Source organism: Aquila chrysaetos, chromosome Z (assembly GCF_900496995.4).
Source record: "Aquila chrysaetos chrysaetos chromosome Z, bAquChr1.4, whole genome shotgun sequence".
NCBI classification, from domain to species: domain Eukaryota; kingdom Metazoa; phylum Chordata; class Aves; order Accipitriformes; family Accipitridae; genus Aquila; species Aquila chrysaetos.
Genome location: NC_044030.1, coordinates 76,887,995 through 76,903,816, shown reverse-complemented (window position 1 = coordinate 76,903,816; position 15,822 = coordinate 76,887,995). Strand labels below are relative to the sequence as shown.

Sequence of the window (15,822 nt, the reverse complement as noted above, 5' to 3'; positions counted from 1 at the left end):
GACACTGAGTGTGGCCCCACACCATGTGTCCAGCTCTTGCTGTCATGGGGAGGTCATGTCCTGTCCCAGCAAGGCTCTCCAGGCTAAAGAGATGGTTGCAAGCAGAGGATCCAGTGACTACAAGGTGTCAAGAGCTGGTGACAACCTACAGACCATGTCCCCCAGGGCTGGCTGTCAGCTGCTGCCCTGCTCACACCAGTGGTGTGGCACTGGGACAGGACAGGGCGTGGTGCCACAATGGACCACATTGCCCACGGGGACAGCCCTAAGCTCCGGGTGTCCCCAGGCCATTCCCTGCCTCCCCCCACCAGCAATGCTCACCTTGGCTGCAGGGAGCAGGTGATTCCAGAAAGGGGCCCCTTTGGCATCAGTGCTGCGGCAGGTCGTGGGCACTGGATGGGAAGGCAGGAACCTCTTCTTCTTTGCCAGTGGGGACAGACTCTCATCCTTAGAGCAGGAGGCAGCCACAACCCTGCCAGTGGACAGCAGCTTCTTTTTGACTGTGCAGCTGCTGCTGCTGAGCTGGCTGCTCCTGCAGGGTGTCTTTCCTGGTGACCTCAGGTTGCTGGGCCCAGAGCTGAGTGCAGTCTGCAGCGGGGAATCCTTGCACCTGTTGGCCACCACTGGCCATTCCTCTTCTCTGCTAGCCCAGCTGCTGTGAGCTGGGCTGCTTCCTGGCTTCTCTCTCTTCCCACCAGAGTCCAACCAGGCTGTTTGTGCAATATTGTGCAAATCAAAGGGTAGTAAGTTGTAGCTGCTTGCCTGCTCCCCATTCTCCCCATAGTCTATGGGCTGATCCCCCGATGAGACAGGGCAACTATCTCTCATGTGCAAAGTACTGCAAGCAATGTGCTGGGGCCGAGAGGAGGAGGAGACATCCTGCAGCTTGTCCTCTTTGCTGGCCTTGGGGCTCTGGCTAGGGCTGCCCTCACACCGGTGTTCCACCACCCGCAGCCCACTGTGGGAGAAGTGCTGGGCAGAGCCGCTCAGGGATAGCTCCTCTACCAGCAGACCGTCCTCGAAGGTGTCATCATCATCATCATCATCCAAGGAAGCCTGCCCAGGGCTCCCATCGTGCTTGCCATCCACCACCCCACTACCCCAGAGAGTTCGTTTGGGATCTCGCCCTGCCTCTGGAGTTTGCTGCTTGGGGTAAGCTCTCTTGACAGCTGGTCGGCTGCCTGCCCGCTGCTCCATGTTCTCAGAGGAGCTGGAGAGATGGGAGAAGATGGAGACCTGGTAAACCTTCTGGCGCGTGATCTCTGTCTCATTGTACCCCATGAGGATGCTGCGGTGGGTGCAGCACTGCGAGGAAGGCTCCAAGGGTGCCTCTCCACTGGGCTGGGACAGGCTGGGGTCCGTGCTGTGCTCCGGGGGCAGGGGAGCATCCTCCGCGTGGATGTGCCGCATGACGCCTTATTTGCCTGGACGCTGAGCAGAGCCAGAGTCAGAACAGCCCACACAGCTGCAGCAGGAGGGGGACTGTAAAGTGCCACAGGTCAGGGTGCAAGAACAGGGGGTGGGAGCCAGACCCCTGCCTTGCTCAGAACGTTTGGGTGATTCATCCACTACAGGGTGCACTGCAGCGCAGCATCTGGAAAGAGCAGGAGGATGGAGATCAGCCCGGTATCCCTGTCCTCGTCCGGGCTTTTGATCGCAAGGGACCTGCTGGGACACAGGCAGCTCCTCGTACAGCCCCACTTGGACCTCCCTCTTCAGGGATGGGAAGAGGAACCAGGCTGGTGTAGCTCTCCGGGGAACCCTCTGGCATCACCCACCTGCAGGATCAGCACTTCCTTCCTGGCCTGGGCACAGAGAGGAGTCTCCAGCCAGGCTGGAGACTACTGGGGACAAGTCTGGACAAGTGAGGAGAAGGGGGCCTGCCCTCTGCCAGGGACTTGATATGCTTGTGCTGTTCGGGAGTGCAGGAGTCAGGCAGGTCAGACCAGTCCCAGGGGCTCAGGCCTGTAATCACCCCTTTGGGCAACAGCAACAAGATCTCCCAGGGCTCGCCAAGAAGACCTGGCCCAGCGTCATGCACTGAACAAGGCAAGGCTGGTGCTCTACGCTGCCAGCCCCATGTCGGGGACAGGAACCTGACCTAACATCACAGTTATCTCTGCCAGCTTGGATCAGGGACCTCCACCACCTCAGTTATCAGCTGGGTGGTACCACAGGCTGCAGAGCCCACCACAGGCTCCTGCACCATCTACCTACTCCTGCCTGCCCTGGGGGCCTGACCTCCTCCATGCTGCATGGCGCCTCACTTCTGATTTTCAGCCCAGTTTGAGACCTGTGAGAATCCTGGCCATGAGTTTTTCTGGCATGGTAAATACTGAAATGGCTGCAAGAGCTGAAGAGATGCAGGAAAAGTCACCGGCAGGCTGAGGAGCTCCAGAGCCTGAAAAACTGCCTGTGCCTGGCAGCTCTGCCCTTTGCCTGTCCCCGCAGCTCTGCAGGCTCTTGTGGAGCAAAGGCTTACAGGTGGGCAAGGAATAGGGGAATTGGTTCTCCACGTGGGTCAAGGCTATTTGGAGAATCAGGCTGCATGTGGTATTTTGACCCTGCCTTGATAGGGATGGGAAAGCAGCAGGCCAGGGTGGTTAAGCCCAGGGATTTTGTTTAAAAGGAGTGATGAAAGGTATAACCATGCAACAGCACATGCTGGGGTCTGACCAGCTGGAAAGCAGCTTGGCAGAAAAGACACTGGGATCCTGCTGGACACCCAAGTTGGACATGAGCCAGCAATGGGCCCTTGCCACAAAGGTATCCTGGGCTGCATTAGGCACAGTATTGCCAGCAGGTTGAGGGAGGTGTTCTTTCCTCTCTCGGCACTGGTGAGGCCACACCTGAGTACAGCAAAGGGCCACTAACAATTAAGGGACCTGAGCATCTCTCCTATGAGAGAACAGGCTGGGAAAGCTGGGACTGTTCAGCCTTGAGAAGAGAAGGCTCAGGGCTATCTTATCGATGTGTATAAATACCTGAAGGGAGGGTGTAAAGAAGATGGAGCCAGGCTCTTTCAAGTGGTGTCCAGTGACAGGACAAGAGGCAATGGGCACAAACTGGAACACAGGAGGTTCCCTCTGAACACCAGGAAATACTTGTTTTACTGTGAGGGTGACTAAGCACTGGCACAGGTTGCCCAGGGAAGTTGTGGAGTGTCCATCCTTGGAGATATTCAAAAGCTGTCTGGACATGGTCCTGGGCAATGGCTCAAAGTGGCCCTGCTTGAGCAGAGGGGTTGAACCAGATGACCTCCACATGTCCCTGCCAACCTCAACCCCTCCGTGTAACACGCCATGCTGCAGCCTGTCCTGGCTGCTCCCCACACTCACCACTCTGCAGCAGAACTTTGCTTTGCTCCAGATTAACTTCCCTGTCCTGTAGCGTGCGGTCGTAGGCAAAAATAGCTGAAAACACCTCCCAGCCAGGCATCCCCCAGAAGCGACGTGGCTGCCGTGGAATGGCTTCTACCATCACAGTATGCCTCTGAACCTCTGCACCATCCTTTCCAGTTCTTCAGTTTCCACAGTGGCTCTGAGGGGGAAGGAAAGCGGGAGATGCAGGGCTGTAGTGATTCAGATGCTTTTCAGGAGAACAGCAGGAAGGTACTGCCTGCCTGTGGGGTCACACAGGCAGAGAAGGCAGCATTAAGGCTCAACGTCTCCCAACCTCCTGTCATGGTTTAACCCCAGCCAGCAACTAAGCACCACACAGCCACTTGCTCACTCCTCCCCACTCCCAGTGGGATGGGGAGGAGAATCGGGGAAGAAGTAAAACTCGTGGGTTGAGATAAGAACAGTTTAATAACTAAAATAAAATAAAGTATAATAAAAACAACAACAATAAAAACTATAATAAGAATAATAGTAATGAAAAGGAATACAACAAAAAGAGAGAGAAATAAAACCCAAGAAAAGACAAGTGATGCACTGGGCATCATGATGAGCACTGTTCTCAATCTGGAAAGAGCAGGGCCAGGCAGATGAACAAAATCGCCAAAGAGATGCTCAGAGACACCAAACACCCAAGTGCACTCCCTTTCTGGCACCTGGCAAGTTCTGCATCCCATCACCTTGCAGGTGGGAAGCCAGCTTCAGCAGGTCATTCACTGTGCTAACTGCCTGTCTTTGCCTGCCCCAGGAAATGGGCATTCATTCATTACATTTCCAATAAGATTTGTAATTAGCAGGCAGTCATGGCCAGTCCCCAAGAGTCAGCCAGCCCAAAAGCCACTGTCAGCAGTGCTGGGGAAGGGCAGCTCCAGTGACTAGCCAGAACACCAGCTCCCAAGGAGCACTTGCTGCAGGGCAAATCAACACCATAACATAACAAACCTCTGGTCCAAAACTTCAGCAAAAGCTCTTTGTAAAGATCAGCTCCTCCTGGCACCCCACACGGGGCCTGCACCAAGTCAGGTAGAAAAGCAAGTGAATGCCCACAGCTGTGGGTGTATGCTGAGGTGGTAACACAGTGTGCTCTGCCTGCCTGGAAGGTTGCTGCTTCTCTCCTCCATCCCTAGGGGAGATTTGTACCATGACTTGCGTGGGACAGTCAACCACTGGGAAGCAAAATCAGCAACCAGCAGCAAGAGTGAGCATGGTGCAGCGGGGAGAAAGCCACATCCTTCCTGCGCATGTCCATGCTGGGACAAATATACAGTTTCACCTGCATCCTTTCTTTCTCCTTCCCATGTCCCTCTGCAGTCACAGCCCTTTGCTCCCCCACAGCAGCTGCCTTTCAGGAGAATGGGTCCATCAGGAGAGGTTGACATGCTGACACCACAAATCCATCCCAGCCAAGACCTCAACACCAGTCACCAGTTGATTCCAGCACTAGCTAGTAGCGCACACACCTAGCACAAGGGGCTGCACCATGTCTTGCTGGCCCAGATACTGTCACTTGAAGCATCATGCTGGGAAATGCCAGGATTCCCCAGCCCACTCCAAAAGTGTCTCCAAGTACACCTTGGGATCTCCTTGTACATCCCCCTGGAGGACTGCCCATCAGCCTGGGATGGGGACCAGACGGAGCACAGCACTGCTCCTCACCCTCCTCAAGATACAAGGCACTGTGTCCAAGGGAGGTTCCTATTCCCCTTCACCTAGCCTTGGGGTTTCCCTTGGCTGCTCCCAGGGCAGCTCCTCCCCACTGAGAACCCAGACAGCTCGCAGCAGAGCTCAGCCTCTTACAGCACCCAGCAGGAGCCCACCACCGCCGTACACAGCAAGAGAGCAACACGGGAGCCAGGGACTCCCACACCTTAAGCAGGGACGGGGAGACAGCACCTGGTCACCTATCCCTTCTCCTCCCCTTGAGCCAGGCATCTCCAGAGCCCTACTTCTGGCTACCCGGATGGGACAGAGCCAGGTCCAGGTCCTCACCAGCTCAGCTAAGCAGCACAGGTACCACCCCCTCGATGCAGCACATGGGGCTCCATGTGCCCAAGCTAAGGGTTTGGCCCCTCCTAAGCCCAAGTGATGGTGATTTTGCCAGTGTTTCAGCCTGTGCTGGTGCTCTGACTCCAAGACAGGACTCAAAGGGCTTTGCCTGTTGGGGGAAGGCCAGCCAGAGCTCCTCCTGCTCTCTGCCCTGCTCCTTCCAAGCTCCCAGGTCCCCTCAATGCTCAGAGGACAGGAGGAGCCCTGTGCTTTTGCCAGGGTCTCCAAGCACCTGTGTCTGGAGCTATGCCAGGCACAGCTTTCCTCTCTTCCTCCAGCCTGGCGAGGCCTGGGGAAGGGCACTACACTTCAACAGCCACAAAACACCCAGTGCCAAAGGACCTGCAGGGAGGGAGTGCGTCCCAGGCGCTGGGGCAGAGTCACTATATTCCCCGAGGACACCGAGCCACCAGACCCTGATGCGGGATGACACAGCCAGGCCTGGGGGGCGGGTTGGGGACTTGGCTTACCTGCTGATTTCATTGCTATTAGCACATCCAGGGGGGACCCAGGATTAAAAGGCCATGGTCTCAGTCTGGTAGCAACAGAGCAGGATGGCAGGTGAGGAGGGGTCCCTGGCTGGGTGATGCAGCAGCTGTACCACATGCTGGGCTGCAGCTTGCAAAAGGATCTGTTGCTGTTTTAACTGTACTGTACCAGCCAGAAAGGATGCTGGATGGGTGTGGGGGTAGCTCTGCCAGCCAGGGGGGCATTCGCCATGGGGCAGGACCGGCAGAGCCCTTGGAAAGGGAAGCCTGGCAGTACTGGCAGCACAGCACCAGTGCAACGAAGAGAGCAAGAGCTGTGCCCGAAGGGGCCACGCTCACCCAGTGGGGATCCATGCGGCTTCCCAGAGCGGCACTGCCAGCAAGTCAAGGGGACACACGGCTGGTGCACAAGCAGCTTTGGTCTGAGCATTGCTGCCTGGGGCAGAGCGCCATGGCTGGGGACTGGCAGGGCTGAGAGAGGTCCTTGCACCATTTAGGCCACAAAAAAACCCCAAACCAACCCCAAAGTGGCTTTTCCTGCCTTCCTCCCTCCTGCTCCCTCTCCTGGGAAGGGCTAAGGAGACCTTCGCAGCCTCACTGGGGGTGAAGCAGGAACCACACAGCCAGGAAGGAGAGGGGCTGTCATTACAAGTGGGCAAATAATCATCCTCAGTAGGAGCAGAGCACAAGAGGCAACAGAAACTACTGGAAACAGACTGCCTGAAGAATAGGTCGCAGCTCCATCAGTCCTATTTGAACCCAAGGAGAGGGAAGGAAATCTAACCAGTGCAAGTACAAGCCCAGAAGATCCCTGGCACAGGCTAAGAGTAGAGCTTAAGAAGTGCTAGCAGGCAGAAAGTTTCCATCACAACCCTGAAGGACGGCAGCACTAGCAGCAATGCTGCCACAAGAGAAGGGTTTCTCCACAGCCTGACAGATCATGCATATCACCATCAGGAGAGAGACAGACACATGAGGCTGGGGACCACCTCCAGCACCGTCCATAGGAGAGGTGGGAATCCTGGAGAGAAGCTGGTTACAGGGATGCTAGAGGAACAAACTGTGCATGAAGGGAAAGACGAACAGCATGGACGAGGCTCTGGCACTCCTCTGGGGTTCAGGCTGGGGAGGAAGGAGCTTACGCTTGGTGGAAACAAGGGAGAGGGAGGGAGGGAGGATGCAGAGGGAGGGAGCATCCTTGCCCCACTGCAGGGGCAAGTGCTGCTTTTGGGGGTCCTCAGGAGGCCTCCTGCTGTGCCAGATTTATGCAGCTGCAGAGCCTCACTCAGTGCTGGCCCCTATGCTGATAACGGGGAGGAAGCCCGAGCCCAGAGGGGAAGCACGGGGAAAGGGGCAGTACCCATGTTAGGAGTGCGAGCTCCTAGAAACCACCAGAGACAGCTCCGACACCTCCCTCTGCCCCGCAGCACCAGTGTTCATGAGGTGCTGCTGCTGCCCTTCCTCCCATTCCGCAGGAGGGGACACTGACAGGGTACAGAAGCCCCTGGGGACAGAGTAGCCCTCTCTGCAGGGCACCTTCCTGGGGCTCCAGGCTGCAGCAGGCTCCTGAGGGGCTGAGGTCTGCCCAGCAATGTGTGGTGCCTCCCCAGACCCACGCACAGGTGCCAGAGGGACCGAGCCCTTCCGCTTGGCCAACCCAGGATAACACAATGAAACCTCTCCCGGCAGCTCGGGGAGCTGGAGCAGAGCTCCGGGCCCGGGGGCTTACCCCTGCTCCCTCTGATGCCTCATGTCTTGGGATGGATCGCCTCCGCACACCTTGCCCGGCTGCCTCGCGTGCAGGCAGTGATGCTGACAATAGCCTGCAGCTGGGAAGGGGGGCTTGCAGGGTCTGCAGGCAGATCCTACTATGCAACAGCCACCTGTGTACAGCTTTCCCCACGCCCCAACCAACCAAACACCCACCCCCCCCCCCCCCCCCCACCCCCCACCCCCCCCCCCCCCCCCCCCCCCCCCCCCCCCCCCGCCAGCCTCCCCTCCATGCACGGCTGCCCCTCTTCCCAGGAAAGCACAGTCAAAGAATGAAAAGCAGCTTAAAATCCGGCAGGACAATCGGGCAGCTCTCCAAAGCCGGCAGCACCCCCTGCCCACCCAGCACCAGCAGGCTCAAACCTCAGTGATACAGCCCACGGCCACCCAGCTCCAGCGCTCGACCGGGAGCCCAGGAAACCTGCAGCAGGCAGGGCAGGGAAATCCCATGCAGCAGCCGCTCACGGGGAGGACAGCCCAGGTTGAGGACAGACCTTTGTCTCTGCCTGCCTGTCTCGCTCGCTGCCGGAGGAGGAAGAGGGGGGCGGTGGGGGACAGCAAGCAAAGATAACACCCCTAGGAGGGATGTCACAGCCACGTTAATCACTTGGAATTCCAGCCAGCGCAGACCCGGGTGCCGCAAATATGGGCAGCAAATGGAGATGCTCAAAGCTCTGAAATAATTGGATCCTTTCACAAGAGCCGAGCCCAGAATCCAGCACAGGAATTCAGTCCCCGCTGGAAGTCGAGAGATCAAATACACGGAGAGGCAGGCGCAGCACAAGCAATCCTCAGCCACCGCTGTATCCGGCTCCGCAGACCCCGGCGCTGCTCTAATCTCAGGTGCCTTCTCAGCGGGAGCGAGGGCGAGGGAGGACCGCAGCGGAGAGACCGAGGCCCCAGCGGAGCCCAGCTGAGGACCGGCCCGTTCCCATCCAACTTACTCCACTTGTGGCAAGGTGCAGAAACGCTGCCAACACAAAAGAGGGTTTCGCGCAGGAAACCAGCGGCCTCGAAGCCTCGCTCGACCGGAGGAACGGCCCACGGAAAGGAGACCCCCCGAAGCTGCCGGCTGGCCTCCGCAGCCCGGCGAGGGAGACGCCCGGCCCGGCAGGCTTGCCAGCCCACATCACGTTCCCGGCGAGACGCACACACGGCACATGTAGGCTCCTGCTCAGCGCCTCAACGGCAATGAAAAGGCACGGAGGCTTCTGCCAGAAAACAAAGAGGCAGCGGCAGAGCTGGGGGTGGGGAAAACTCTCCGCTGCCCAAGAGGATCCCTGCAGAGGCAGCAGGATGCTGCTGGGCTCCACCGCGGCTACTCACCCCCACAAGCCCGACGTGGCACCCACTTGCCCAGCACAGGGAGTCCGGAGGGTGGGCCAGCTCCCGCTCCCTTCCCCAAGACAGTGCCGGCTGGGAAGTGCTGGAGGACACAAGCCAGGCCCAGGACAACAGCTGGCCACAAGAGGAAAATTCCTCTGGGCTGGCTCTGCTTCATAAAAAGCTGCGTCTTTCCACCTCGGGGTAGCTGCCGCACACCACTGCTCCCGGGGGGAAGGCACAGCCGGCACCGCGCCTGCAAGCTTTGCTGCCAGGGCAATCTGCAGAGCCCAGCAGCGTTGGCCTTGCAGCGGCACAGTGGCCTCGGCAGTCACCCCGGGGCAACAAAGAAAGTGCCAGCGGCGAAAGCAAGCCCCTGGCCACCCAGGCACGGAGACACATCAGCCAGCTCCCTTCCAGTCCTCCCGTCCCTCTCCAGGGGCGGTGGCCTGATGGACGGAGACCTTGGCCACTGGATGACCATGTAGACTGGCTGCTCCACTCCAGACCTCAGTGCCAACTGCAATCAATGGAAAATTTTCCACCGTTGGTGATTACAAAGTTAGGTGCATGTGCAGCTGGTCACAGCATGCTCACAAGAAGTCAAATAGGCAAATAGAAGGCAGGGACCACTTCTGCTCTGCGCTTGCTGGACATCTGGGGTCTCCAGCCATGATCAGGGCACCGATGCACTGCCATGTTTCAAGTTCAATAAGGACATTTGTCCAAGGGAGGCATCCCCCAGGTCCAAGCAGGACTAGACCCTCACCATTCTAAGTGATGCTCAAATGTTAGCATTAACAATCCTTTTTATCTGATGTCCCAAGAGGAAGAATGATGCCGTGGGGTTGGCGTCTGCATCAGAAGCCCTGGGAACCCTATCCTGACCCATTTAACTCAACCTCAATGGAAAGGAAATTGCTTACTGGTAACTCCCATCCCATCAGCTCCCTGTCCCAGGCCATGTGCTGTGGGAAGCGTGATCTAACTGTGTGGTGTGAACAGCCCAACCCGCTCTCCATCACTACAAGCAGGGTACAGAAAACGTGGGCCCCTGACAGGGAGCCCTGGGGCGGGTGATGCCTTGTGAGCTGGGATAAGGCAGCACGGCAATCAGTGAGTGACTAGACCCCTTTTGCTCCCACCTCTGCTGTCTCCTCTCTTCTCCCTCCAGCCACTCCCACATACAGCCACAGCCATCCACAGCCCCACCTTCCCTCCTTACCAAGCCAGCTCCTTCTGTACCCTGATGCCCTGTAGCCATCCACACTTCCTGATCCTGGATGCACAATCCTTTGCCTTCCCCACACCCTTCACATAGCAGCCAAAGCTCTGCATCCCCATAAGTGTCCTCCACTTCACTCCCACCCCAGTCCCGTCCTCCTTCACCATCAGATGCTGCCCTGTTTACACGCACCCCCATGAACATCCCCAATGTCCCCAGCTCTTTACCCGTGCTCTGTTGCCTCCTGATCGCTGCAGCTTGTACCATAACTTACCCCAGTCTCCCCCCATCCCCAGCTGCCACACATCTACAGCCCTGCCAGCCCAAGCCTCCTTGCACATACCCCACTGATGAGTCCCCAACGCCCATCTGGGAGAGCCACAGCAACATCACCTTTCCCTACCTCCCCAAATGGTCACCAGGCCACCGCAGAGCAGCAGAGAAGGTCCCGGGGGTGATGCATTACCCCAAGCAGCTCACGACACAGGCATCAAAGCTATGCGTGGTAGAGGGAGCAGGTGAAGTGCCCGCGGTGGGGAGGGCAGCAAGGATTGTGCAGGCAGCGTTTACCCTGTGGGAACTGCCTGTCCCCACTGCAACCCCTTTTGCGATACACTTCCTTTTACCGTAAGAGCCCTTCAAGGGAGGTGCTTGGGCACAGGCACTCGGGTCTCCAGCTCGGCGTTACCAAGCTGCAGCCTGCAGATAAGGCTGCAGCAGCTGTGGGGACATTCAGCATCTTTTCCACTCCCTGTGCTACGTGGCACGAGGGGAGGAGATACCACACACACACAGCTGTGCATACCCACCCAACTCACCCTTTTCCAGCAGCGATTTAGAAAGTCTCAAGTCCAGCACAGGCCAGAGCGGTAACACAGGCTGGGCAGAAATTTGGGCCATAAGGGTGAGGCTTTGTCCATCTTTGATCGTAAAGAGCTGGACACATCCAGGGCTACTGCAGGGAAGGAGGATTTCCAGCATGAAGTCAACGCCCTGTGCCTTGTCACAGAAAAGGAAAGTGTCTCCTTCCTGTGGGACTGAAGGTGAAAGAGAAACACCCTGCTGGCATTAGGAAAAGGGGTGTCACAGCTGTCACCTAAACACTCACACTATTGCCCATAATGAAGGCAAACACACAAGTGCACAAGCCTCTTTGAAGGGAAATGAGAGGGTAGGAGGGACTGGCATGTCTGACTGCAGGCATATCCTATGCAGGGCAGCGGGAGACACAGTCTAGCTCCTACTTCACCCCACGAAACTGGCAAACCACCTGGTCCACGCACTGGTCCTGGTTCCCATGAACCACTCGTGGGGTCCCAACAGCAGAGCCCTCTGCCTGGTGCATCCACCACCCCCTCCATGGGGCCCAGGCTCCTGCAGGGCTGCCAGGGCTCTGAGCAATGCACGTGGCCGGGGATACCCTTGGGATGAAAGGGGGAATCCACCTGGCACCTGCATGTTGCATGGAGATGGAGGAAGCCAAGGCTCAACGGGTGCTTCATGTAAGGCGGAGGCCGGACAGGACCTGCTCTCAGGGCTCTCTGGCAGGTTCAGCCTGCAGGGACTACACGGCACTGGGGCACTGGCATATCGGCATCCCCCGTCTTCACAGACACGATAGTGAACAGGGTCAGGCTCAAGACACAGCTGCATCCCCAGACAACCCACCTGCACAGGACACGAGCCCCCACATTGGTCCCCTGAAAGATGCAAAGGCCCCCATGCAAACTCTGCCTTGCTGCCACTGTTGCAGCCCATGTTTTGCTGCGTTGCTTCTGCAGGAACACACAAAGCTCAGAGACCCCAGAAACCAGCAACTGGGTCCAAAACACCTTCAACCCTGGTGGCAGCCGTGCTGCTGGGGACACAGATGTCTCCCCAGACCTGACCCTCCTAGGGAGACAGAGCCTGCAAGAGACCCGAGAGCTCTCCACAGACTACCAAGAACCAGCTCGTCCCTGGCCACGCAGTGATTTACCTGTGTAGCTGGAAATGGACCCCAAGGCCCTCTTGGTTCAGACCACCGGACCCTGCTGCTCTTGATGCACGCAGGTGTTGTAACAGGGATATCCAAGTAACGCAAGAGTGCCTAGAGCGGTACTGAGTAACGAATGGACTACCGGGGAAGGGAGAGCACACAGGGCTCTGAGTGAGATGGCAGCACAGCATCAACGAGCCCAAGAGAAAGGCTGAGAGGAGCAACTTGAGAAGGGATCTGGGGACTAACACAGGCTCATGGGAATGTCCTAGACCGCTCATGGGAGTGTCCTAGACCTTGAAAACCCACACAGAAGCATTTGGGGAGCCTGGACATCCTTCCAGCCTCTGCCAGATGAGTCAGCTCTGCCCAGGCACTGTGGCTACATGCAGCCCCCTTTGCTCTAGTTCACCATTCTTGCGGATGGGATAAGGCAAACCCTAAACACCCTTTGAGCACTTACATACCAGACACAGGCTTCTGCAGCATCAGGCACCAGGGTCAAAGCTCGGAGACACAATAAATCGCAGAGCGAAGTTGTTTCTGAAGACAAGGCTGATAAGGCTGCCAGCAGCCAGCCTTGCAGAAGGACAGGCTCAGGAAAAGAGCAGCCATGAGAATAAAAGGCTGGCAAAGAAACAGAAAATACTGGGAGCAAGTAATTCTTTCCAGACAGTCCTTTGGGCTCATCTCAGCCTCCATCTGCTCCCTATCTGCTCAGGATGGTCAGGCAGCTGGAGCCTTTAAAAAGGCTACTGGTGACTTCCCCCACAATCGCCACTGTCTCTGGGACGGGCACCATGGATAAGATAAACCTGGGAGCCCTTCCAGACAGAGGTCTGGGGGCCAGCATCCTCCCCAGTCTCCCAACAATGCCAGCACCCCCTTACAGATCACAGCTCTGCACTGCCAGCAGAGCAGGGTGGATGGTTTATCGCCCCGTGCTTTACTGCCAACTGGCTTTTTGTGCTCATGCAGGGACTGAATAGGACGGACCTCTGGAGAAATGGCTAAGATAGGTGGGGCAAAGCAACGAGCTGGGCAATGCTGCTAAGACAGTGTCTCCATCCCCTGGCACTGCTAATACCATATGGATGAGACGAACCAAGCCAGGAGAAGGGGATGGACAGAACAACCCCCTGAGCCCTCCATTTGCTTCCAAGCCAGTCAGTCCAACAGGCCGTGAGACGCTACATTGCCAAGCGCCCCAAGAACTGCAGAACTGGGGAACAACAATGGTGGGAAGGGACCTCAGGGGGTTTTGGTCCAATCCTGCTGACAGCAGGGCCAAGCTCAAGGAGGTTACTTATTGCCCCTGCTGAGGGCTGAAAGTCTCCAAATGTAAAGACTGCCTCCCTTCTCTGGGCCCTGCTCCAGAGTCTAACTGCCCTTGTGGGGAAATATTTTTCCTAATATCTAATTGGAACCTCCCTTGTGTGCTATTGACTCTCACCCTGCCCCTGGGCACTTCCCAGGAGAGCTCAGCTCCGGCTTCTCTCCAAATGCACAGCTGTCGGCAGTGGTGAGAGCCCCCTTCGCTGCCTTCCCTTTCCCAGGCTGCACAAACCCACCGTTCTCAGCCTCTGCCTGCTGCAGCACACCAGAAGCCCCACAGCAGGGCCAGAGCTCCAGCACATCTCTAGAGACTGCTGGAGCCTGTTAGTCTCCATCCTGCCCAGCCAAGGCTGCTGCTAGGGAGGACAGGAGGCACCTGCAGCCAGCACTGAGTAGCAGACACCTGCACACCTTGGGGGTGCTGGAAAAAAAGAGACTCACCTCAACACTGAGACCAGTGGGGGCTGGTTTTGTTCACGTATTTGATCATTGCTCTGGTTAGCAGCAATACCAGTGCCTGCTGCAACACACCTAGGTTATCCTAAGCTGGGAGTCCCAAGTACCTGCTCTGAGAAGTTTGGCCCTAAATACAGAGAGCTTTGGCTTCACCGCTCTGCCACTGATACCAAGCCTACCTCCATCAAGCCCCTGAGGGACCTGTCCTCAGGAGTGATGAGCAGGACCATCATGAGTCAAACTCTGGATGAGGGAAGCAGCCATCCACGACCCCTCGAACACCCCCCCAGGGTCTGTAGCAGAGCCCAGGTCACATAAGGGATTTTGGAGCCAATGACCAACCCTACCCCTAGATCTGCAGCGCATTGTCCTCGTCCCAGCTCTCTCCCTACGCTGTGTTCACTCAATCCAGAGCTATCTGTTTATCAGTCTCTGCTCCAGCAGGGATCATTCATTTTTCCATCCTCTCCCTGCTCTCTGAGTGGATGGGAAGGTTACTGGGCGGGATCCAGCCAGGACAGAGACCTGCTCAGCTTGCCCAGAGCCAGCTGGACACCCCACTGCCTGCATGGGGACAAAGATCCACCCCACGCACCGGAGGCTGGGATACCTGGTCACCGCACTGCTCCCTTGTGGTGCTCATCTTTGGTCCATCCTGGGAAAGCCTCAGCACCAATGATGCCCCAGGCTGCCCCGGGAGAGCAACACAGCCACAGCTGGAGGAGATGTGGGCAGAGAATGGGTTCAGCATGTGGCCGAGCTGGATCCCGGCCCGTTCCCAAGCCACAGGCACTGCCTCCACCTGCTAAGCCCCGTGGCTTTCCCAGCTCTCCTCTGGCACCCTCACCCCATCGCCCAGGGGACCCGGCATGGGCTGCCAGGCCCTTGGGTTCCCTCAAAGCCCAGACCTCAGTGAGCACCTGCCCTCTGCTTCCCGCTGACTCATTCCCCTGTGATTCACCCCCTCCTCCTGCCTGACTCACCCATTTCTGCCACAGCCGTGTGCACGCACGCGTGTGTGTGTGTGTGTGCGAGGGTGTGTGTGTGCAACCCGGCCACAGCTGTCAGGGCAATGCCATGAACTCCGCAAGGCAGCAAAGCAGGCAGGGAGCCTGGCCGGGCTTTGCTAGAGCCCTCGCCTCCCACAGCGCCCAGCGGCAGGAGGGGCAGAGATGACACCGCTGGCTCAAGTCCATGGTGGGGAGACGAGGCAGAAAGGCAGACAGGGAGTGTTGCTGTGTGCCAGCACTGCCGAGATAAGGAGCGATGGTGGGGGAAGGCTTCCTCCAGGCTCTAAGGCTGCCTTCCAGGCAAATATGTTCACTTTATCAGCCCTCCAGCAGCCTGACCCCCACAGCTGGCTGTGGGAGGGTTAGCCGGCACTGCAGCAGCTCAGATCACAGGCGAGCCGTCTGCCAACTAACCTGCTTTTGGGTACAGCCAAACGTACTCCCCCAGGCTGTGCCTCTTCCCAGTTTGACTCTCTGGGGTGGAGAGCTTCCTGGGAGCCGGGAAGGGACTTCTTCTAAGCACGGCTATGTTCACTCGGCATCAGGGCCCACAGGCTTGGCCAGTTCCTGAATCCGGACAGTACAAGCCACACACATGATGCTACATATACATGTCCTCTGCAGGCTGCTTCTCCGACTAGCAATTCCCCTAATGCTAGGGGCTGAAGCTAAACCAGGCTTTGCCCCACATCCTTTCCCTTCACCCTTCCCCTAGCATCACCCCTTTCAAGGGCTCTCCAGCTAACCTCGGTCTCCTTCTCGGAGAGGACCAGAGCAGACAGAGGTGACAAGA

General features: G+C 57.6%; 1 protein-coding gene across 5 annotated transcripts in view; it reads right to left on the bottom strand.

The window, feature by feature from the left end:
- FAM214B (family with sequence similarity 214 member B) overlaps window positions 1-15,822 on the bottom strand; it is a 39,632-nt gene that overhangs the window by 5,303 nt on the left and 18,507 nt on the right. For 3 of the 5 annotated variants that reach the window (XM_030004956.1, XM_030004958.1, XM_030004957.2), the window contains 2 exons: window positions 3,339-3,540; window positions 322-1,594 (listed from right to left, as the gene is read on the bottom strand). In XM_030004956.1, coding sequence (XP_029860816.1) covers window positions 322-1,410 — 1,089 coding nt within the window. In that variant the 5' untranslated portion in view covers window positions 1,411-1,594; window positions 3,339-3,540. Of the gene's footprint in view, window positions 1-321; window positions 1,595-3,338; window positions 3,541-10,653; window positions 10,994-15,822 lie in introns of those variants that run through there. The other 2 variants (XM_030004959.2, XM_030004960.1) reach the window with 2 other exon arrangements.